At 46.8% G+C, this 24,837-nt stretch overlaps 2 protein-coding genes across 2 annotated transcripts in view; both read left to right on the top strand.

The window, feature by feature from the left end:
• The window catches only part of CFAP61 (cilia and flagella associated protein 61), a gene marked incomplete at its 3' end in the record, with an annotated part of 90,990 nt that extends 68,705 nt beyond the window's left edge, over positions 1 to 22,285 (top strand). The window contains 7 exon segments of the mRNA XM_079532773.1: positions 852 to 1,026; positions 4,256 to 4,548; positions 8,491 to 8,818; positions 9,513 to 9,604; positions 12,773 to 12,978; positions 21,921 to 22,062; positions 22,064 to 22,285. Of these exon segments, the coding sequence (XP_079388899.1) occupies positions 852 to 1,026; positions 4,256 to 4,548; positions 8,491 to 8,818; positions 9,513 to 9,604; positions 12,773 to 12,978; positions 21,921 to 22,062; positions 22,064 to 22,285 (1,458 nt within the window).
• A 1,279-nt stretch (positions 22,286 to 23,564) lies between these two features.
• On the top strand, positions 23,565 to 24,837 carry INSM1 (INSM transcriptional repressor 1; the record flags this gene model as incomplete). The annotated part of the gene is given in 2 exon segments (XM_079550450.1): positions 23,565 to 23,608; positions 23,610 to 24,837. Coding segments are annotated over 2 exon segments (1,272 nt in total).

Here is a 24,837-nt window from a genome sequence, read left to right as displayed (position 1 = left end):
GAGATTTTACAAACTTTTCTACCAGCAATGGATCACCTCAGGATCAGATGTTAAGCAAAGCTGCCAGTATTTTTGCCACTGTGACCAGCAAACCTGCCGAAGAGTTGATCCAATTGACACGTGGTCCCAGCCACTGAGACTTAACTCCAGCTGGTGCAACACCATTTGACCTACTTTTGGCAATGGAGGGAATTTCTTTTCAAATTAAGTACTTGATTCACGTGATGAGCATGCCTAGGCACATACATGGTGCTCTGTTACTGTACACGTGGTAAAGTTGCAGGTGAGGTCAGGTGGCCTATGATACTCAGTGGAGTCTCACAGTATGTGGGAGGACAGAAGTGAAAAGGACAGATTTTCCAGCTGAGGTTCCTTGTTTTTGCCTTGATTGCTGAAGCAATGTTGCCATTCTCCTAGCTTACAGCAGCAGCACAGATCTCTGAGTAGTGTGTGTAACATGAAGCTATGCAGAGTGGAACCAAGTGCTCCGTCTTGCTGTAAATCAGACCTCCCTGCACTAGATAGCTGCTTCCAGTGTTGTACTGTAATTCTGATTGTTTAAGTGCTCCTAGAAAAAAGATACTCAAATGCAACCCTGACTTGTAACATAAGCTGTGGGAAGTAACTACAGCAAAGGAAGAGATAAGGGACACATGGGAAGACTTAGCTTTTGTCTGCCTTCAAGAAGAAAATATCATCTATTCTTACCTTCGACCTCTAAAAAAAAAAAAGAAGGAATTATTTTAATCATGTGGTTTCTTTTTTATTACAAACAGATTATTTAAAACAAAATGTAATAGTAGTTGAAGATATATGTGATATATATCTGTTCATTCATCCATTTGTTCCAGGTCCTGTCCCCCACTGGAGCAGATATCAGTAAACTCGCAACTAATAGAGAAGTTATTAGTAAATGTCCACAAAGATACACAGGGAAAATCCCTTCCAATCATTTTACTCTCAATGATGATCAGGACTGCTTAAAGGCAATGGAATGGCTGAAGGAAAACTTTATCAACTCAGAAGGTAAGGGTTTTGGTAAACACACACACACTTGCAGAAATATTCTTTAGGCTTATTATTTCCTTAACTCCATGGTATAATTGATGCTCACTTAATTAGAACAAAGTCTTTCATCTGCTGTGCTTTGTTTTCCAGATTAATTTACAATTTGTTGTCATTTTTGATACCCAGCATATTTATCGAGGAAAAAAAAAGCTTGAGATAGATTAATCATCTGTAATTATTATATAAAATAAGATGAGTCCCAAATGCAAAGCTGGTTGGAGTCATTAATTAGACAATTAAATAATAATTTAATTAGAGAGTGTGTTTTTCTCTTACAGATGAACATTTAGATTTGAGGCATAACACAAAGAAAACAGGTCTAAATCAGGAGATGTGGTTTTTTTTTTCTTTTCTGTCATCTTTGTGTTCCATTACATCAGTTTACAGCTTTTCACACAGAACTGCAGTCTCTCTGTCTTGTCTTTTTAACTCTTAAGGTCCATTAATGTTTGTCCATCGTATCTGTTCATGTGCACACTGATCATATATTCATTGACTGTGCATGCTGTAAAAAATACCTAGAGTCACCCAGAATTCCAAGTTAAATCCTTTCCACAACTGAAAGGAGATCAAACAGCAAATGAATTCACCCATCGTGTCTTTGTGGTGCCAGGGAAGAGTGCAGAGCAGGAAAGCTCTTGGAAGCAAAACCAGGAGTTTCCTGAACATACAGCTGAACTGGCTTCCTCAGCAGAGAGTAGACTAATGAAAATGGATAGCTGTGGTCTGCTATGTTCATGTCCTGCTTGGCAGGCTTTTAAAGAAGTTCTTGAGACACGAGAGGTTTCTTTATCACTGTGATCAGGACAGGAGACAGTAAACATCGTGGTGTCTCAGCTCACGTTTTCTTCAGTCAGCTTCCCAACCTCAAGCATGTCACTAGAGCAGTCTGCATGGCTTTACGTGGTGTCCAGCTGATAGGCACAGCTGTGTTTGTATAAGCAGATGAGGTGGTTAGTTTTCCCTATTTGTTACTGCTCATCCTTTATAAAACTGCATGTTGTCCAGTACTGGAACGGGCTTGAACACACGTGAGCAGAAATGCCAGAAATAGAAGGAACCAATGTCCAGGATGCGATGCAAGTGGGACAATCACTGCTCAGGTGGAAGGGAGGTCTGGCACTTCATCTCCTTTGGGACCGAGGCACCTTTACTAATACCAAATTAGTATTAATAACTTCAGCACTGCTGCTGGCTTTTGGTGTGATGGTTATCTTCATTAAGCACTATCCTGTCTTTAACAACATGCTGAACCCACAGCTCCCAGTGAGCCCAGTCCGCAGGGCTGCTGGATAGCTAGTTTCTTTCCATATACCTTTCTCTTGTTGCATCCTCCTTTCACTCATCTGTTACTTTTACCAAAAGCACTTTGCAGTCCCTATGGCACTGCCACCTTCCTTCCACCATGCTCTCCTCACGGGAGCAGAGAGGTGCCTGGTGGCTCCTGCTGCCTGGGGCTGGAGCAGGGTGAGCACCAGCCCTAGTCCTGGGGCTGTGGCTCCTCTGATGAAACCCAGCTGTCTCATGCGTGTAACCTATTAAAACGGTAATTGTAACTAATTGAAATTCATCTCCTATTAGTGCTGCACTTTCCACGAAAATAAAAAGTAGGATGGGAGCAAAGAAAGAAACAAAACTGCTTTAATGGCCCAAAATGGAGCAATTATTTTTCCTCTTTACCTAAACACAGTTTACTGCCTTATTAAAAGCATGTTGGTAGGAACACTATCAAATTAAAATTCCAGCATTCGAATCAACAACCAGAGCTGCCGATGCTTTGGCTAACATAGCGTTTTCTTCTTTAGCTTCTGCAAACTGAAAAGATTCGGGTCATCCTGGGATCACTGAAATCTTGTGCTTCCACTTGTGGAAAATGAACGAGCCTGCTCTGCAGTAGAACTCTGACATTCGAGTAATAAATGATAAAACCACGCTAACGATCTTTATTTATGGCTGCTTTTTTCCATGGAAGATGATTATGTTTACTCACAGATAGATACATTTTCATGTAGTTAAATAATAAAAGCATCCTGAGGAATCACTATCTGTCCAGTGAACATAATTTCAGTCCATAATGAATATCGGTAGTTCCTAGACTACCAGTGCTGTAATCTAAAAAGCCCCTAATATTGTCATAAGCAGAAACTGCAAATTGTTGATTTACAAGAGGTCAGCAAAGGAACATTGCTTTCTTTAATGTAATGTAATTGTATTTAATATTACCATATAAAACAGAATTTTAATTTTCCTTGAGAAATGCGGGGCTTGAATCTGATCTCGTATATACAGAAATGCCAGCATGTAATGCAATCACCAAACTTCTCCCTGAAGAGAGCGGCTCTGCCAAATGGTGATGATCTCTGTGCTGGCCAGGCTCACATACCTTACAGTCAGAATAACCCTTTGCTAGGCTGAGCCTTTGGTAAGCACTTCTCATTCCCACCAGGAAAGGAATTCTCAGCCTATCCTGCAAGAGCTGTGGTATTTTGCATGGCTTACTTGAAGGCAGAGAGGATCAGAGGGCAGAAACCCTTTGGAAGCAAGGGAACAGAGGGAGCAGGGAGGAAAGGAGCAGTTTTCAGACCCTGCTCAGAGGAATATTTATGTGTTTTATATTAAACATCCTTACATAAAGCACACGGGACTCCAATCTATGCGAGGTCCCTTGTTTGCAGACTGAGCTTTTGCAAAAGGAAGCAACAGTGCCAGCGATCTCCTGCATTGCACAACAGCTTGTCTGGTCCAACTTGCTCTTCCCCAGTTCCGCTACCTTTTTTTCTGCACAATGTATTTAATTTGCTCCTGTTCCCCTGCCTGCCCAGTAACTGCTTTGAATACAAGCAAAATTGAGGAGGAAGAGGAGAACAAAATAGAACGTGGTGTTTTTTTTTCTTCTTTTTCTCTCTTTTTTGGCCCCAGAGGATTTTCAATCAGAATAATTTCAAATTACAGGGTCAGAATGAATGTCATACTTCTGTGTTAAGTACTTGCCTACTTTGTGGGATGTTTTGTACAGATTCTTCACTAAATTATCTTAGCTACTGTTGCTAGGTAACATTGTTTGCTTCATAGCATCAGAGAAATAAGAGGGTCAAAGAGAGCAATTTCGTGTTATTATCATCTGAGTTACACTAATAAGGTTCTCATTGTGCATCTTAGAAATTTTTCCCTTTTTTTTCCCCCTTAGGGAACATCATTGTCTATGGGAATACAATTGACATTTACACCACGGTAGAAACCTTCTTATCTCTGGGAATCGATGGTTCTCGCATCCATCTCGTGCAGCCTCCACTCAGCTCAAACGTTACTTGCCTTAACAACAACGAGATCGAAAGTGCTGTTCAGGAGGCACTGTCAGAGGCTGGCGTGTCTGTTTATTACGACAGTATCCTGGCACAGTGGAGCAAAGGCGACGACCCAGACCTCATCACACGCGCTGCTTTCACTACTAATAGCAAACCGTTCCAATTGCAGTGCACAGTAAGTATACGCTTGCATTGTATTTCCTTCAGTCTGCTTTTTAAGACAAAGGCCGTCAAATCCTGATAGTCCCTCGCCGGTTTATCTATTTCCTCATTGTCTCCAGAAGAATTAACATTCAGTTGTTAGTCTGAAGGATTGTTTTGTGCAAAAATCCTAATAATACTGCTCATTCCCCGACTGATTTGGATTTAAATGTATTTTAGTCAGCCGACTCGCCAGTAGTTGCTTGCTCTTAATTCATTTTCTACAGCATTCTAGCAATCCTTTTATTATTTAAATGAATACAGTAACTCCTGTCCATAGTTATGTGCATATGATTAAGATTTCCTTAAATCAAACTAGCAGCCAAGAATGTTAGGATAGAGGCCTACTACCTATTTATTGAAATACATTTTAAACGGATTTTTCTCCCTTTGCTTTACTGATTGCATTTTTGTTCATCTACGGTATTGATAGCTTATCTAGGTAAATTAGACATGCACTCACACATATGGTGCTCCTGTGAGATACGGGACCGCTTTTAACCTCTCCTAATGGGGAAACTAGTGCTGGTTTTCATCACTGGGCTGATCTGTGTGAGTGAGCCTGTGGTACAGTCATTTCAAAATATGTGTCCATGGGAACCCTATGGCCCTCGCAGCACATCCTCACTGCACCGGCTGCTCCTCTGTGCAACAAGGGCTGTAGATCTGGGAAGGAAGGACCACGTGCTACTCCCAGACAGCTCCCCTGAACTGGAAAGTCACACACTGTAGTTTCGTTTTTTTTCCTAGTCCTTTTCTTTTCAATGTGGAAATAGCTAAGCCCTTCCTAACGGAGGTAAAGACCTTGCATAAGACTTTCATCCACTGGCTGTCACCTGGCTTTGGTCATCTCATCAACAGTGACATTCCTTCTGCTCTGCCCTCATACGTAGCACTTCGTTTTGTCCCTTCCCTCCCTGAAATCCCTCTGTTTTTATTCTTCTATGGATACGGGAATCTGGTTCTTTTAACATTAATATCCATTCACAAACCCATACCTCTTCTCCATCACCCTTCCCATGTGGCCTGTCCAATTCCTTCAAGACTCTCATTATCTTCTGGTTTGCTTCTCTTGCTCTTTTGTGCTGCTCGCCTATCCTTCATGGCCTTGAAGATGAGGCACATGCAATCCCTTCTGATGCCAGGGTCTCTCTGTTCTACAAATCCAGCTCAGCTGTCTTGCAAGGCTCCCAGCCACCTGGAAGGATGGGGTCCAGAACAGCCTCCACAGGAAGCAGGCTGTGCAGGAATCGGCCCTACAGCCACGCTGGACCTTTTGGGATTCAAGCCAGTATCAACTGTTGATTGGCAGTTTTTAGGGTCTTAATTTGTTGGGTCCTGCAGGAGAAAAACAACAGGAGAAAATCTCTTTCCTGAAGGCAGCAGCCTCCCTCCCTCCTTCCCCTCCCAGGCTGACAGATGGCTCCCAGCCTGGAGGCTGCAGCAGTCCCCTCCCTCCCCTCCCTGTCAGCAGGCAGGACACCGGGCAGACCTTCCCTGATTTGGGATCTACGAGATGGTTAGGCATTAACTATGCAGTGCTCATTACCTGGTTTATGTACAAAAAAGCACAGAGCCTAAGGCTCCTCTGCTACTGCCTGCCTAACCAGTGGCTTAGCAGGCACGATGGGATGGGTTGGACTAGATGATCTTAGTGTTTTTTTTCTAACCTTAATGATTCTGTGATTCTTGGCTTCCCACTCCTGTGCCTTTCCTCCCAGCCACGAGCATCTGATGCTTGCATTCAGTCCACAGCTCTTTGGTGGTCTAATTGGGTAATACCTTTACCTGGGTCACAACCGCAGCCTCCCTGAGGCTGCCTATAAACAACAGACAGATTACTGATGCTGCTTACTCTGATGTATATCCCAGGCTGTTCAAGATGAAGGCAGTAAGGTAGCGCACGCTCATCTGAGGACTTCTTTCACCCTTTTCTCAGCTGGTGCAGTAATATTTCTTGGTGGTGGACAGAAGCATTTGTTGTCGTGTAATCATTTTAAAAGCTGAGGGCACTGATCAAGGGGGAAGCTCCTTTTAAAGGCTCTGGAGCTGCACAATATATATTGCAGCAACAAGATGGTCAGTCTTCATCTGTTCCTTTGGCAGACCATCTGATCTTGTTCAAAGCATATCTTGTCATTCTTACCACTTTTAACCCTCAGTACCCACTCTGCCCTTCTTTTATACTATTTTGGGGACCAGCCAGCTATCTGTTTACCCTTTGTAAGAGCCACCTACGAAGACCTGTTTGCAGCTTCTTGCACTTCCGTTGTCTCTGATGCTTTGTGTCGGAGGTGGAGGCATGGGGTAGAGCTCGGTTGGATTCGTGCCCCAGCTCCAGCAACCCAGCCTTGCTTCCCTGCACCTCATTCCTTCTGCTCCAGCACTGGTGCTCAATTCTAGCTGGGTTTGCAACCTGCTGTTATTAATGAGAGCCTGGACAGAACGTGCAGCCGGAACAGGGGGGCTAGCACATCCCACAGACTTCTCTCTCACCCCACGTTGGGTTTCAAAGCAGCTCCTTGGGCATCCAGTACATTTTGCAGGACGTGCTGCGTGCACATCTGCTCCATGCCAGCACCTCACGCCTCAGATGAGACTGCTTCCAGCATGCCTGCTTTGTGCTGCCTGACATAGCAGTGCTGCCTCAGCTCCCATTTTGGGGACCGGAGGGCTCATCTGCTCGCTGGCGTCCCAGGAGAGGGTGTAGGCAGATGCCACAGGAGGACAAAAGGAGGGAATTATCACTAGCTTTTTCTTTGAGACCTAGAGGAGGAATTTAAGGATTTAGGGCTATTTTCTTTCAATGCCCTTGAAATCTCCTGTGGGGAAGGTGAGCTCACAGCCTCAGTAGCTGCTGCTCTGGATAAATCCCTACCTCAGGGCCACTTCTATAAGCTGAGCAGTAGGACAGCGAGCTGGTGTTTACAAAGAATGGAAGCTGTGTCTCTTTTCGTTCCACAACCTAAAATGTGCTGAATATCCATCAGCTCTGTTTACGACCAGCTTCAGAAATGGCCTGCTAAATGGACCAAGGATTTAATTTAGACACAGTCTCCTCTGGGCTGTCCCAGCTGATCAATGGGTCCATCTGATGTCCATCCACACCTGTGCCATATGCCTGAGAGCAGTAAGGATGTGCTGAGCAATCTGCCTCCTAAAGCAAGCATTATCCAGCTCTGGAATAGTTAAGAGATGCGTTTTGGTCCTGGCAGAGTTTGAATGCACTCTACAAAATTTGAAGTATAATAAATGTGAATGCTTTCCTTTTCATGTAAATACTCAGTCTCTTAATACCTCCCGCAATCTTCTTGGCCTCCACTGCTTCCACTGGCTTCAATTCAGTATTTTGGATGAGCATGACATCTCTTCTGAACAATTTGAATGCCATATCTTTCAGTTTCATTGAATATCTCTGTGCCAGTAGCCATGGTAGCATAGTTTGCTGGTAAACAGTTAGGCATAACAGTTTGAAAAATATTTGTAACATATGGTTATCCTGCTAAAATGCAAAGTATGTTGTACTTTTTCTATTACTTAGTTTTTCAATTTAGCTTCAGCATTCGAAAGAAGAAAAACAACTTCATGAAGAATTCAACTCTAAAATGTGCGCATCCACTCCGGCTGTTTGACATATGTAACATTAGAGTTCTTAAAATGAAATTCATCTACTTAACCAGAAGTAAATGAGTCTGGTTTAGTAATTCTCCCCTTCTAATCCAATATTTATAGCTTTCATTCTAGTAGCTATAAATATTGGATCAGAAGGATTTATCTGTCTGTCTAAAATCAAACTGTATTTCATGTTCTTGTTTTCCGAAATAAATAACATTCAGAATGAAGCATAGGGTTTTATTTATGAAATTAGTCGGTAACTAATGCTTAATAACCTGTGCTTGCTTACATTTCTTCTTAGGCATTTTTCAGCTTTGCCTACAAGAGAGTGGATTATGAAACCTTCAAGGCAATTAATGATGCTTGCCTTGTTTTTGATGGAAGGCTTGTGATTGATACTGAATTCCGCACTAATGATGTCAGTATCAGAGCTGCAGGTCCTTTAACAAAGTACTCCAGGAGATATTATGCAGATGAATGGACACACAGCAACTTCAATTCAAAGGAGATTGGCTTTGAACTTGCTGCATCCATGTTGAGTCTCTTTGATCCAACCCCTCAGCCCTCTTCGAAGCCACCAGAAGGCACGGATAGCCTCATCCCCATGTATAAGGGATGTAAAATTCAAGGTACGTGAAAATGGAGTTCAGTCATACTTTCATACCCTCACTGGTCTCTTTGCTGTTATGTAGTACAGGTAGGTCCATTTCACTTCAGTAGCCACCTAATGGCAGTGAAGTCATCAAAGCTGCCTGTACAGTTTGTGGAGAGGTGACATCAGTGAGTAACACTGCCTGCATTCATGGAAGGATCCATTTCTCCTTGTCATCACCTAGCTCAAGACATTTAAAAGCTCTGCCTAATCTGTGCTAGACTCCTTCTATTTTCAAGTGAGGGGGAACAGCAGCATCCTGAAAAAATGACTGATGCTGTCTGTTGAGAGATATCTCAGGTGGGATGAACTATTTGCAAGAGTTGTATATTAAATATTAAATACACCCCAATATTTACCATTCTTCACCTGTCTTTAGCTCCATAGTCTTGTCTAGGAGTTGAGGAGAAAAAAAAACCAAAAGACTTATGCTGAAGGCTTTTTTCTAAAAATACACAAACTTATGCTTTCATTTATATTGCAGTCATCATCAGAACTTTTCAAGATGTGGCTGCTGCACCACTACGTGTAACTGTACTACAGAACGTGAGGCCATGAAACAAAATGATTTGTCCTCTTTAGCCACTTAGTTAAAATATGTATTTAGGAGAGTGAGAAATACTTTGGTTTTGTTTACAACTGAGTAAACCTCATCTTTTCACTTATGGCAGGAGGGGTTCTTCCCAGAGGCTATAATTACTTGCACATTTCCAAACCAGAAGTCCCCATCCGCTTGGACTTAGTACTTGCACTGTCTGATCATGTAAGTTATGTTATTTACCTTTTCCTTAATTTTTTTTTTTTTTCCTTTCACCTCTGTTGGAAAAATGCTCCTACTAAGGACCATGCATAAGGTACCACATATGTTAAAAATAAATAAATAGAGTAAGGATGAGTTTAAGTATGTATTTAGAGACCTTCTGGAGCTGGGAGTCATCAATGAAGTCTATAATGTAACAGACATAGTCTGTGATTTTTTAATTCAATTATTAATTTATTTCAGTGTAAGTGGCATTTACTTCATTGTAAATGTTTTAGACATAGGATATGAATATCTGATCAATTTTACTGCAGTTCTTACTTCATTTGCCATGAAATCAGCCAAAACCTAAGGGTTTATTTGTCCTTAAAGGCAGAAATAGTCATGGAGCCTTAATGCTCTGAACTCTTCCTTACTATTTGGAGCAGTTCAGATTCAGACAGCTCCCTGATGTGGCACTGCAGCTCAACTCCTTGACCCCTTTGTCAGAATTGGTGGCTCAGTATGGAGCCCATCTGGCTCACACTCACTTCTCTCAGCACACTGTTGGGATGCTGCTTTTTCTTGTTCCTTCAGAGCTGGCTTTCTCATAGAATGCCCTGGGTTGAAAAGGACCACAATGCTCATCCAGTTCCAACCCCCTGCTGTGTGCAGAGTCACCAACCAGCAGCCCAGGCTGCCCAGAGCCACATCCAGCCTGGCCTTGAATGCCTCCAAGGATGGGGCAGCCACAACAGGATGGCTTTTTTTTTTTTTTTTTCCTCTTGATGGGATACATTGCTTCTGAAATTCTTAGTATATAGTTAACATGTATCAAGATATCAAAATATCAAGGTGATACCTGCATAAGAACTACTCTAGAGTCTGCTAAGCCAGGGTGTATCATATAAATCAGGTGAACAGCTGGTGAACAGCACAAAAGTTGAACCTCTAAGATGTTCATTTCCATACTTTCAGATATTTGGCTTTCTTAAGAGATACATAATTTCTATAAACAGGAGATAGAATAGCATGAGCATCACTGAAATCTCACTCCTTCCTCCCTGCAATAAGAAGCCATGAGTGCATACAGACAATGAAACAACACAATCTATCAGTGCAACTCTGCTGATTTCTAGATTAATAGGAAAAGAATAATTTCCAGAAGGGATGCTCTGTACTTTGCTGCTAGAAAACAGACAGCGCTACAGTAAGAGTCTTCATTCTCTGAGCAGAAAAGAGGGAAGCACTTGACATACTTAAGTAACACAGGAGATTCTCTTGTGACACAAATGCAGAGATGCTTTTCTCACTGAGGAATCTACTTATGAAACAAGAAGTCTAGATTCTAGATTCACATATTTTAAAACCAGAAAGGGCCCCATGCTCCTAGTCAAGCCCCTATTTCATACAGATTATACCTTTTTCCTCAGAGATTTCCACCCCAAGGCCATTCTTGTATATAGTACAGAGTGTCTTCTAAAAGACTAGGCTGATGTTCATTTTAAAACTTAGATAGCAGTGGTCCGTAGAAAGAAATATTTTATAATGAAGCCCATGCTTTTGGGCGGTTGAGGGAGTGGAGATCAAAGCTTGGCTCACTTTGTTTTCCAGCTTCCCAGATCCAACATAAGCTGTCCAAAGCAGCTCATATTAGGAGCCAAATGGAACTGTTAGAGAGAAGAAACATTAATTTTTGTCACACCAAACTGCTAGAATGTGATAAGGATTCTCTTGCTGTACCTTCCATTTCCCGTTGTCTGAAAATGGAATACCTTTAAAGCCACTCCTTCATGTAAATCCTAAAATCCTAGGATAGTAGTAAGAGAAGCTAGTGAAATGGATTAGCTGAGAGATACGGAAATAACAAGGGTTACTGCAGCCTAGCAACAGGTTTTAATGATGAGTAAAACCAAAACATGAATACAGCATTAGAAAATAGCCTCAAGCTATTTGATCATCCCACTGCAGCATTTGGTTTGAGACACATTTTTATATTTTTGTCTTGTATTAAGTAATTGATTTAACTTGCTGAAACTAAATGCTACTGTTTGACCATAACCATCCAACACTACTGTTCTCTTCTGGATAGTATCATAGAATCACTAAGGTTGGAAAAGACCTCTAAGATCATCCAGTCCAACCGTCAACCCGCCACCACTGTACCCATAAGCTGCCACTCAGTGCCACTGTTATAGCGATAGTGTTAGCAACAGTCAGCAACCTCTTCACACTGGCAAGAGGGAGTCACTGGAAACAACTCCAAAACAGCAGCAAAAAGTGTAAAACACGGTGTATAATCAAAGAATAGTAGGATGTTATAATCATGAAATAAACAAGAGAGTTAGGCAAAGCAGACTCTGATAACAAAAGAGAATAAGTAGAAGGCTTACCCCATCCTGGGCTCACCCACAAAACTCCAGCAGAGCCAATCTCCAGCAGAGCTCCTTCCCCACTGGCAGCCAGCTCTTCAATAGGTCTAGGAGGGGTGCAGCCAGGCTCCAGCCCTTCCAGCAGCACGGGTGAATTGCCTTCAGCTGTGCTCCTCTGGCTGACTCATGGCTCTCCTCAGGTGCTCAATCAGAGGTTCAGGCCGTGGCTCAGCAGTTCCCATACACATGGGCCTGAAGGAGATACCTGAAGAGATGGAGCCCTGCCTGGTGGGTGGCCATTTATAAAACGTGAAGTTCTGTTTTAGAGCAGGACAGAGGTATATGCAATCGTATAGACACCATATAATAAATGAGGATGAACAGGGTTGCATTCAGTTGCCTGAACACAGGCATCTAAGCGTTGTCCCTCCTGTCCTCCAGCTGCTGCTCCATAAGGTCATAAGTCTTCCATGTGTGCTGTGTCACAACTACCAGTGTGGTTTGAATGTCCCAGATATCCTTAGGTGCCTCAAATGCCATACAGGCATGGGCAACCAAAGCCTGTGCTGTCCTCTCAGTTGTATGCTTCACAGTTTCTATGCAGCTAACCAAGGTCTAAACCATACAGAAAACCTTTGTGTCCAAAGCATGGGACCTTGTTGTATAAACTGTGCTACAAGGTATGGATATTCTTGGTTTGAAAGGTTTGGGATTTTGAGAAATGGCAAATATCAGAAAGAGAACCCTAGCTGGTGCCGGCCGTATGCCAGGTCACGTGTAAACTCCATCTCTCCAGCTTTCCTTTTACTTCCTGTTCCAGGGAACGGAGATTGTAACTGGAAAAGCAAGAGATGGGAATTATTTCAGAATGCACATCAACAAATACAGTATGGTAGATAGCATCACCTGCTTCTCAAAGGAGCCCTTTCCTGCTTCCAACTATATTTGCTTGTATGGACAGCACGAGCGTCTTCTTAATGACCTTTCTTATCGCTGGAAAGAGGGGCAGATCACAGACCTTTACAGGTAAGACAAATTTAGCATCGTGCATAAAATGTCTACTTTTCTTTTACTGAGCTTTATATTCTAGCTATTTTCCCTTGGAACTCAAGATAGATTTTAAAGCATCTTTTCAATTATTTGGTAAAATTATCACTGATGATGCAAGTCCTGAAGACCTTCCTAGAAAGAACTGTCTCTGAGATTTATTTAGAAAATGAGCAGTGATTTGCTTGAACAGCTTTCATCTGAAAGAACATTTCAGTACCACTGTAACTTTTGCTTAGCATAGTCAGCAGGCTTAACTCATTAAGCTGAGTTTGAAGAATCTTTTTTTTTAATTAATTGATTAATTTACTAAGAACTCATATTCAGAAGTCATTTTCCAAAGTCAGGGTATTAATGACTTTACATCAAATTTGTAAGCCAAACGTTTCCAGGGAGGTTCTAAATCACAGATGATGTCAGTCACGCTCTTTAGCTTGCCTCTTAACTTTAATCTTCTGCTACTTCTGCAGAATTTCATACCTTGGAAGATACATGGCCTGAAAACTCAAACTTGGTTTATTCCTTATGCCTTAGATAAAATCAGTGCTTCTGAATTCAGGTTTGGCAAAAAAACCGCTTGAGTTTCACTCATGTGATAGAATTCTTTGAGCATGTAATTGAAGTAGGGGGCAGAGAACCTGCTGATGCATCTTAGTCTGATTTTCATTTGGAAAAAAATCCCTCGCAAGTGTTGACCTGGGAGCATGAATTATCAGATAGAAAAGTGAAGCACTGCATTCCATAAACTGCTTTAGAGAGAGAAAACCAAACAGGAAATCTGGTTTCAATACAAAACTGATCAAAAGCTGCCTGAGAAGGATCTGGGCTTGATTTGGTTATAGCTGATTTGAAGAAAGGCACTACAGTTTTCAGATTGAACAGTATTATTTAGATAATGTTTAGTTATGATGTAAAGCACTTTGCTAATCCAAAAACAAGGGGAAATTTGTAGATTGATATCAAACTCCTCAGAAGGTTTAAGTTGCACTGACGTGCTGATAGTTACATGCCTCTGTAGGAATGAAGAAGCTGATACCTTGAGACAGGGACTTAGGAGCCTCAAAATTCCCTTCTTTCTCTAGGTTTTGCCCTTCTGCTGGTTCAGTGTCAAAAAGCTCTGCCAGAATATGGATAAGGCATTGTATGTGGCTGAGGACAGAGAAATGAGAATGTCTGCTGAAACAGGGGGAGGGAGGGAATCCTATCAAGCCTTTCACTTAGTGACAAAGGATTGGTTTGTATGCTGTGTTTTGAGAACAGTGGTATCAGCTGTCGGCTCAAAGGGCGAGCTCCCCTGAAAAGGACTGGTACGTCACCGGGGCTGGGAGAGCTGATGTTGGACAGCCCTGCCCCTGCCATCTCTCTTCACTGCAAATGTTTCCTATTTCTTCATTTCTTTTTATTCCTCGTCTTGTGCAGGAAGATGGGATGAATGCAAACTTGACCATGCAGTTTAAAATTGTCTTGGACAAAAATGCTTCTGTACAGATTTCACTTGAGGAAATCCAATATGCCTCTGCTGAGAGGCACGCTGACTTACAGAAAATGTTGATTTTGTTTTACGAGAGAGGAACGGCACAGAGCAAACGTAAAGTTCACAGAAACATTATTACTGTCAGTAGGTGTTAAATAGAAATTGAAGGGAGGTGACACAATTCTATGACATATGGGCTAAGATGGCAGATAATTTTCTTGTCACAGCTGGTGCTGATCAGCTAATATATTTTGAGCACGGGAAGAAACTCAATATTCAGGTTGTGGCAAGGTATCAGTCTTTCTCACGGTATTACAATATGCAAGCACATCTGTGAGCTAATATTTAAAATGAACCACAAATGTTGTCAGAGATTTAGAATCACAGAACCATTAACACTTGAAAAGACCACTCGGATCATCCAGTCCAACTGTCCACCTACCACCAGTATTGCCCGCTGCCCACGTCCCTCAGTGCCACATCCCACGGCTCTGGGACTCCTCCAGGTGACCCCACCACTCCCTGGGCAGCTGTGTCAGTGCAGAATCACTTCTGGAGAAGGAATTGTTCCTAGCAGCCAACCCGAACCTCCCCTGGCACAACGTGAGGCCATCCCCTCTCGTCCTATGGCCGTTCCCTGCCAGCAGAGGCCGACCCCTCCTCACACAGCCTCCTTTCAGGGGGTTGCAGAGCCACGAGGTCTGCCCTGTCTTTCTAGCAGTGAGAGCCCAGCACTGAGCACAGCACTCGAGCTGCAGTCTCGCCAATGCCAGTATTTTCCAGACCTTGACCAAAGCGACATTTGCTCCCTTACACTTTGGTGCTGTATGTGCTGTATGTGCCCAAGGACCTCAGTGCAGCTGCACTTGCCTACGCATGATAGCCACGGAGATTTTGAACAAATGAGACGTAAGCTTTCTGAATGAACAGCTTAGTTCTTCATGAGAGCAATTAGGAGTTTATCAGCCTCCCCTGCTGCCGTGATGGTGATAGGATCCCTGCAGAGCGTGCAAGCTCATTGGGGATTACAAGTAAGATCGATTTCTAAACATCCCCAAAGATTCTTAAAAAATCTCAAGAGAGACGGAGATTCTGGTGATGATCTGCTAAAAGGATGAGGCAGGCTGGTCAACATGACAGTAACAAGAAGGGAAGCTTTAGCAGGTGCCCTAGATGCTCAATGGAGTGGCCATCAGCTCCTGAAGGAGGCTGGTTGGATCCTCTCTGCTCTTGGCCAGCACCGTTTAGTGGCCAAAAGTCCTGGGAGCGCAGCAGGACCTGGTGCTGGGCAAGGTGAGGATCCTGTGTAACACGGTACTGTATTCCATACAATATAGTGTACGTATATATGTACAGTATGCAAAAATACAGAATGTGAAATGTAGTAGTTGGAAGACTGTCCATTAGAAAATCATTACATTGAAAAATGTCTGGGCATCTCTTGTGAGATGGAGATTGTCTTGATGCTTCTTGGAAAGTGGTGTCTGGCATGCAACAATAAACAATGCATTCAGTGATTTCTCTGCATGCAATAAAAAGAAGAAAAAGCATTTTGGGTGATGATATTCCCATGGTCTATAACGACCTTACATCACTGACTGCAAACGTGAGGCTGAATTTCTCTCTTTGGGGAGAAAAAGAAACAACTACATACTACTACATGTTACACCTGTACTCGCAGTATTTTCTATCAAGATGTAAAATGCCCTTAGTGAAGAAAAAGAAAAACAGACTGAAAATGTTGCCATTTGTTAGTTAAGCTTATGAACTTGCTGGTTTGAAACATTCATTCCTTCCTCCCATCTTTCTGCCTGTATTTTGGGGAAAGACACCGTGCAACAGCTGTCACCTGGGAGCCAATTTACTTCTGTGTAGCATGCAAATTGTCTTTTAAATAATTAGAAACTGCGCCTAGCAATGCATTTCCTCACTGATTTGTGTTCGGTATAAAGGCTGAAGGTTAACCCCATGATACCGGATTTCCTGACCATAATGGGCCAGTTGCCATTCTCAAATTAGCATTAACAACAGGCCCTCAAGATTCAGCTAACTTCAAGGAGTGACCCCTTCCGGATGTGTGCCTTAAACTGTCGCTAATGGTAACAAGGAGAGAAATAATATTTCCTTGTGTTGAGAGAAAAGTTCCATTGATTTCAGTATTGTTCAACATTGTTGAAAGCTGCAGAATGTGCCCCACAAGCCCACGAACAATGAAGATCACTTCTCCATTCCCCCTGCTGCAGAGTCCTGCAGTGATGCTGCCCCATACCCATCCCATGCCAGACTCCCTAATGTGTAAGGCCACTGCTACCCCCAGTCACCCCAAGGTTGCTTGTGTGGGTTCACAGACTGCCACCCTTAAAGACTCAGGTTGTGAATTTACGAACCTAGCAAGAAATAAGTGGAAAAACAGCATAAAATCATCTGACTGTAGTTCCATAGTCACTTGGCTAAGAAACGTGCTACCAGGGACATAACAATTGCCTATAGCTAAGCTCCTGCAGCCTGACTCTACCATGTGTTAGGTACCACAGCTTCACCAAGAGGAGAATCTGAGCAGCCCAAACTGTTCCTTAGCTAAACATGAGATTAAGAGCCAATGTTTTTGTTGTAGCTGTGCAAACAGCAGCTGAGGAAATAGGCCATTAAGCCAGAAGATGATCACAACCAGTCAGACAGCTGGCTGTACCAACTGCATCACAAGGGGATGCACTTCAACCCTCTGGCTGCTGTGTGGGATGCCAAGGTCTGCTGGGCAAGTTGGCAGGGCCGAAGATGCAGTATTCTAAAGCTGAGAGTTCTGTGTACAGACCTTTTATGTTCTTGACTGTTTAACAGCGTTACTCCCTAGATTTGGAATCCACTTCAGGAAGAAGTTTCTGTAGTTTTTATTGATTTCCTATAAGATTGCATCTTGAAAAGGCTCAAATGGAATTTAAGCACCTGAGAACGAGGCTCTTTCCTGATAGGGAAGATTTTTCTTGAATGGAAAAGAACATAAATTCCTGTAGGTTTAATATCAGTATTCCCTGTACTGAAAGCCTTCCAATCCCTCCCACCACTGCAGCAGCAGATAAAAGAAGGAGATATGGAAAAACTTCCAAAATATTCTTTAATTTCAAGCTTGTGGGTTGGTTTTGGTCACCAGTGCTCCACACTTGCTTCCCGAAGGGGGAACGCAACCAACCAGTCATACCCTTTTGTATTCTCCTGCAAGGCAGTTGCTGAGTTATGGAACGTGTCTGCGGAGCAGTGGAATATCCCTCTACTGCATCTGGAGCACAAAACAGATCATTGGAGAGGCTCCAAATGGATGCTCGCTGGCACGGTGCCTTTAGGATGAGATAGAAGCGCTTCGTATAGGCTTCATTTGGCATTAGTGAAAGCCAAATTTGTAATACTGTATTAATGAACTTTAGTTATGACCTGCAGAAAATGCGGGTTAACAAGGAAGGCACAGTGCTGCTGAGGAAAGGAGCACCACTACTGCATGACAGGGAGTGCAGTGCTGAAGGAAACATGTGTTTGGGCTGGCAGTGATAAATGATCCTGGTAGAGGCAGCACGATTAAGCTGATCAGTTTCTAAAAGGCACCCTCTGAAGTGCTGTGTTGCTTAGCCATCCTTTTTCAGACTTTTCTTCATGTAGCTGCTCAAGGCCTGGTTGGATGGGCCCTGGGCAGCCTGAGCTGGTGGGGGCAACCAGCCCACGGCAGGGGTTGCAACTGGGGGGGCTTTGAGGTCCCTTCCACCCCAGCCACTCTGTGATTCTGTGGTGATTCTATTCATCTACTATATATACTCTACGTGTAATGCTGAAGTTAGTAAACTGCTGTACATTGAGCCCTTCTGGTATTCAACAGATTGTAAAGCTTGGTGGTAGACTAATGCACGATGGGGCAACGTGCTTTGAGTAACACAAAACACAGGGTACGAAGTGCTCTATTGATATTGCATTTATACTCAGTTCTTACCAGAAATGTGTTTTAGCCATCTGCACTCGCTCTGCTTTAATCTGCATCCCAGAGCCATCTCAGCTCTGAGTGCCTTCAGAGGAACCCCAGCAGCACTCTGGTGTCCTGTCTGAGGGACCTGTGAGAGGTGGTCCAAGTGAGATCAGCAGAAAAACCCGAAACATGTTCAGTGTGGCTGTCCTTCCACTCCCGCTGGTCTGAAATGCTTGCTAACGTGTAGAGTCATAGAATCATCAAGGTGGTAAAGACCACTAGGATCATCCAGTCCAACCACCAACCCATCCCCACTGACCACATCCCTCAGTGCCACATCCCCACTTGGCTTTTTCTGCTTAAGTTCAGTTCACACATCATAGTCCTCTTTACATGAGGCTAAAAGTGATTTGCTAATCACTGTCATTAATGAGGGCTTAGGCAGAAGCAACCACACCGCACTGTCTAATGACTCAACTCTAATAAACCTCACAATATAACTGAAGAAATAGGAAAACACGAACATTCAGTGTGTGCAGTGCTATTTTTCAAAGGACGAGGTGAGGATATACGTTTAATGCAGCCTGGAATAATCAGCGATTAAGCATGAAATACGTGCTCCATACATAGGCTGGCTTTAAAAAGGGCTTTCAAAAATGAAGGGCGATTGTTCATTAAGAGAAATGCTACAACGCAGCGCTGTCTGGGGTTGGCCACGTCCCACACCATTAGCACACCACCATCACATTGAAGGGATTCCACCTTAGCCTTTTGTTCACCCTGCAGACAGTGAGACTTAATTTTCTGCAGGGATGAAAAAAAGCAGAGAGAAAACGTGGCAGGTAGCGAGCAGGGCTGAGAGGGGCTAATGCTGCTCAGTACACTTGGCAGCCTAATTAGAGGAAAAAACACGTGCTTTTTATGGAAAGAGGGACAGCATGAGGAGAAAGGAACACGTGAAGGGATATCAAAGCACTAACAGCTATTTTTCATACTGGAATTCAACGCTGACCCCGAGGTGCCCCGGTAAAGCTGTGCTTTGATAGCAAAGCAGTATAAATGGTAGAACCCTTTAGGTGACTTTCCTTTTTTATATATTAATATAGTTTCTAAGGCGCAGCCGACTTGCCAACGAGAAACCCCACATCCAAATCAGTAAGTAAAGGCTGGTCAGCTGAATTCTACCACACCGATCTGTGGTCCAACACTGCTGATTCATATTGATAATTACACAGGCCCTTATGAATGACTGAGCTCTGAAGTCATAAACGAGTAATTACAGAGAAGTGATCGTACCACTACACGCAGCGTATTTGCTGATGTGAGTCAGGTTTAATTTCCTTTTAATTGTTTTTCATAATGCATTACACGTGGGATAGTCCTGTGTGCAGAAATGCAATAAACCTTTCCTCGGGGTCAGCAGTAATTTTCTCTCAGAGCAGAACGCAATGCTTTCATGTCTTTTTTTAAAAGCACAGAGTTTCAAAAGTGTAAAGAACAGTTTGGTGAGAACTCAGCAACAGCTGCAAGCTAGTAAAGGTAGGAAACATCACCAATTTCCAGCCCTAGATTGATGCATCTTCTCTTTTCTTGGCAAAAGGGGACAGTTCTTCTAGTGTGCTCCATCCCAACCCATCCCAGCAGTTTCCCTCCACACTCCCTGGCATTGGAATCCCCTCCTCTTCCTATGCATCCTCCCTCTGCTGCACCCACCTTAGGATGGCAGCACGGCTGGAGGTTGGGGCCGGTTCCTCCATCACTGGAGTGTGGCAGCATCAGAATGAACCCCGGGAGACAGAAGGTGTGCAGCTGCAAATGAAATGGAGAGCGGAGCTTTCAGACTGAAAGCATTTCCATGCATACTCCATTTCTGCTTGCTAGCAATGGCCAACTTGGTCCATTTTTTGTTCTGCTGTGTCTCTTCGCGAGAGGAAGATCCCCTGTCTTTTGTAAAAGATGCCACTAAATATTTTTCTCCTTCCCTTTCATCTCGTATCGGCCATACATCACAAATGAGGCAGAACAGACTTTAGATGCTGATTGTCAGTGAAAGGCGAGAGGAGCTTCCTAGCAACAAAAAGGATGTCTTCAAAAGGAGACCATTTCATCCCATCTCCTTACAGATTCCTTCCCCTGATCTCCTCCGCCGATATAAAAGTCTGCCAGCAGGGGATCCCTGTTAGGAAGTGACCAGGAGTCTGAAAACCCGTTATGCTCCTGGCAAACATTGTCATCTTGTACATATTTAGCCTGATCACTCTGGCAAGTTATGAAAGACTAAATGGTGCAAACACATGTGGCAGATGCCGTTCTCATGATAGCCCAGGAGCCTTTGAGCCTCTGTTGGTAGCATGCCAGCTCCAGCTTGTATACTGAAGAGCATTATACTTTCAAGCTTTCTCCGGCTTGCCCTGAGGGACTGCTGCTGAAGTGGCAATAAAACTCTGAACGAGCCTCCCAAAGTCGACTTGTTGGTTTGGCTTCAGATGGGCTCTTCTCATTATTACCAACGTGAAGGGCCATATGCGGATCTGCCTCCTCCAAAGCACCATGTGTTCCTTTAGAAAGGTGATTCCAGTGGGGAAGAAGGAAAACGCAGGGCCAGCAACGGAAGTGAGAATTGATTCCATCAAGCACTTCTTTGAACGGCCTCGGATGGTCGCATTTCTTCAGGTGAAGGGAAGGAGCTCCACGTGTGGGAATGCTGATGTGTACAAAAAGAGCAGGTTTTTTCGGTCGTGCTGTGCTGGTGATGGTAGCAGCAACACAGTAAACAACATAAACACAGCGCAGTGTGATCATCCCCATGCTAACACTGAGCTAACGGTTTGGGTTGGGTGGGATTTTTCTTCTGAAATGGAACTTTGATTAAACATTTGGGGAATATCCTCTTCTCCTGCTGCCCCTTCCTTCCAGGTATGTCATGCTCCAAAGAAAGGTACCTGAAGCAGGGCTCAGCTCGAGCAAATCTCACATCCAACCTTCCGGCGTTTGTAACAGCATCAGTAACAGCACTGAGCCTCAGCACACTGCTGCAAGGAACATATTGCAACACTGCGGTGGCCTGTTTTTCTGGCCTTTATTAATCCAGAAACCTTAATGATGAACAACATTTGTGTCATTGTCTACACAAATTTAATTTGTTTATGCAGCAGTTCAGTTAATCCTGCAATCTGCTTTTCTCAAATGAGGACAGATAATGGAGACACCGTTCTTTACAGGTCTTTGGGCTTTTAAATTCTGATAAAATCAGGATTCTTCACTGGGTCTTGCCACAGCTCTGAATTAAGCCACTTTAAATGTAATTACTGGAGCTGGCTGTACATCAGGAACATCCATTAAAAGAATTGATTGGCCATGCTGTTGCGAGAGGCATTTCACGAACAAACGATCCTGATGGGTCCAGAACTGTCATTTATAAAGGCGAAAAAGCAGGTAAATACTTTATTAGCGGTTAATGAGAGGTTCACGAGATAACTAAATTTCTTCTTTTTTAACCAGCTACTTCAGGGAGCCGTGGTCCATGGCCATCTATCACGACCGCTTTATCGACCTCCAGAAGGAGCTGCGCCAGATCCTGCTGTCAGAGCAGGTGAGAGAAATGCCATGTTATCATTTGGGTCATCTGTCCATGCTGTTCGCTTTCAGTTCCTTCTCCCATCTTTCTCCCAAAGCTCTGTGCTCCTGTTGAGCTATTTCCTGCACACATCCCACACCCGCTGCCCTGTCGGTTCCTCTCAGTCTTTGCTGGGTTTTCAGATGTGCCAGCAGCACTTCCCACGAAGTCGCTCCGTTTTCCCACGCAGCACAAGCGGCCTGCCAGAAATCCCCACCTCATTTCTTACCACTTTCCTGGTGTTTCCTAATCAGAATACACCAAATGCCAACCTAAATCTGTCTCAGGCGAGCCTGCGGGCAGCGGGTTTCTCGGCACCTCCCCACAGGGAACGAAGGGCAACTGATTTTTCTCAGCCACGGGTGAATTTCCCGAGTAAAGACGGATCAAATGCTCACTGATGCTGCCCGAAGCCTTACACCGCAGACAAGAGCCATACAGTCCCACAGCTCCGAACCCAAACCGCCACCTCGAACCACGGCCCGTGGCTGACACCCCACCGAGCTCCTGACTACGGGAGAGCCGCTGCGGGAACGGCGCCCAGCCGAAGCGCCGCGCCGCTCCGCCGGCTCCTCCCAAGGGGCCCGGGGTACGGGAGGGGATGGCAGGGCAGCGCAGCGCTCCCGCGGGCGCACCCGAACGACTCGCGACTGTCTTTCCCCGCAGGTTCCCGCGGAGCGGCAGACCGAGGACAGCCCCGTCCCACCGCCGCTCGCTCGCTCGGCCGTGCGCTACCTGCTGCGGCACGGCGCGCAGCTGCCCATGTACGCCCGCGGCCGGCCGGCAGGTGAGCGTGGAGCGGGGCGCCGAGCTCCGCCTGGCGGCCGCGGCCGCTCCGACCCGGGACCGCGGTGGGGGTTGGGGTTGGGGGGGGGTCGGGGGTCCGCGCGTGGGGCGCGGCGGGGGGGGGCGCGGCGGCGCGTGCCCGCAGCTGTATGCTAATGGCCGCCCCGCCCCGCGCTCCCGACCCCCGGCCCCCCTCCCCTCCCTTTGTCCCCTCCTTCCTCCCCCCGCCGCCCCTTTGTGCCGGCTCCGCGCAGCTTTATGCTAATGCCCGGCACAAAGGCGGCCGCGGGGGGCTCGGGGGGGGGCCGAGCGCGTGCCGCCCGCGTGCCTCCCTCGGGAGACGGGGAGGGGAGGAGGAGAGAGGGGAGGGGAACGGGGGGCGGTTGGGGGGGGGGGTCCCCGCCGGCTGCTCGCCGCCCCCCCGCCGCGCCGCCACCTGCGGGGCCGGGGGACAAAGGGGCGCGGGGCGGGCACCGGCGGCGGGGGAGCGGGCGCGGCGCTAACAGGTGGCGGCCCGGTCTCCCGCTCGGCGACGCCCGCGGCCCGGCGGGCACGGCCCCGCGTCTTCGGAGCCGCGAGCGGGCAAAGAAAGAGCGCGGCCGGCGCCCGGAGCGGCCCCGCGCGCACAAAGGGCCACGCGTGCCGGGGGCGGGCCGGGCGTGTGCCGGCCGCGGGGCTCAGGTGCCGCCGCCCCGCCCGCCGCCGCCGCTGATTGGCCGCGCCCGCCGCCGCCGGGCCGAACAATGGCCCCGGCCCTCTTAAAGGCGGCGGCGGCGGCGGGCAGGAGGAGGAGGGAGCGCCGCTCGCCGCCGCCGGGCGCGGACCGCCCGCCCGAAGATGCCCCGCGGTTTCCTGGTGAAGCGCAGCCGGCGGCCCACGCCCGTGTCCTACCGGGTGCGCGCCCCTCCGCCCACCGCTCCGCCGCCGCCTCCCCCTCCTGCCCCGCCGCCGCCGCCGCCGCCGCCGCCTCCTCCTCCCGTGCCCTTCGGGACGCCCGATGGCCCCGTGCAAGCGCTGCGCAGCCCCACGCGGCCCGTCAGCCGCGACGCGCTGCTGGAGCGCGGTTTCAGCCTGGGCTCGCCCGTCTCGGCCGAGTCGTTCCCCGCGCCCGCCGTGCCCAGCAGCATGGACCCGCTGCTGCTCGGCCCCGCCGAGCTCAAGCTCTGGGCCGCCCGGCCGCCCCCCAACCCGAGCGGCGGCGGCGGCGGCGGCGCTCCGGCCTCCAAACGTCCCGCCGAGCCCGGCCGGCAGAAGGCCGCGGCCGGCAAGAAGGCGAAGGCGATCCGCAAGCTGACCTTCGAAGACGAAGTGACCACGTCCCCGGTGCTGGGGCTGCGCATCAAGGAGGGCCCGGTGGAGGCGCCGGCGCGGCGCGGGGGCTGCGCGCGGCCGCTGGGCGAGTTCATCTGCCAGCTCTGCAAGGAGGAGTACGGCGATCCCTTCGCGCTGGCGCAGCACCGCTGCTCGCGCATCGTCCGCGTGGAGTACCGCTGCCCCGAGTGCGACAAGGTGTTCTCCTGCCCCGCCAACCTCGCCTCGCACCGCCGCTGGCACAAACCGCGGCCCCCCGCCAAGAGCGGCCCCGAGGCGGCGGAGCCCCCCAAGGAGGCGGCGGCGACGGCGGCGGAGCGGGACACGCCGAGCCCCGGCGGCGCTTCGGAGGCGGGCTCCGAGGAGGGGCTGTTCGAGTGCCCGCGCTGCGCCCGCCGGTTCCGGCGGCAGGCCTACCTAAGGAAACACCTGCTGGGCCACCCCGCCGCGCCCGGCCCGGCGCCCGAACCCGCGGCGGAGCCCGCCGAGCCCCGGCCGTGCCCGGTGTGCGGGGAGAGCTTCCCCAGCAAGAGCAGCCAGGAGCGGCACCTGCGGCTGCTGCACGCCGCGCAGCTCTTCCCCTGCAAGTACTGCCCCGCCACCTTCTACAGCTCGCCCGGCCTCACGCGGCACATCAACAAGTGCCACCCGTCCGAGAACAGGCAGGTGGTGCTGCTGCAGGTGCCGCTGCGGCCGCACTGCTGA

The sequence above is a fragment of the Tetrao urogallus genome (assembly GCF_951394365.1).
Source record: "Tetrao urogallus genome assembly, chromosome: 2".
In the NCBI taxonomy this organism is placed as follows: Eukaryota; Metazoa; Chordata; class Aves; order Galliformes; family Phasianidae; genus Tetrao; species Tetrao urogallus.
The sequence above is the reverse complement of the archived record's forward strand: the minus strand, read 5'-3'. Positions and strand labels throughout refer to the sequence as shown.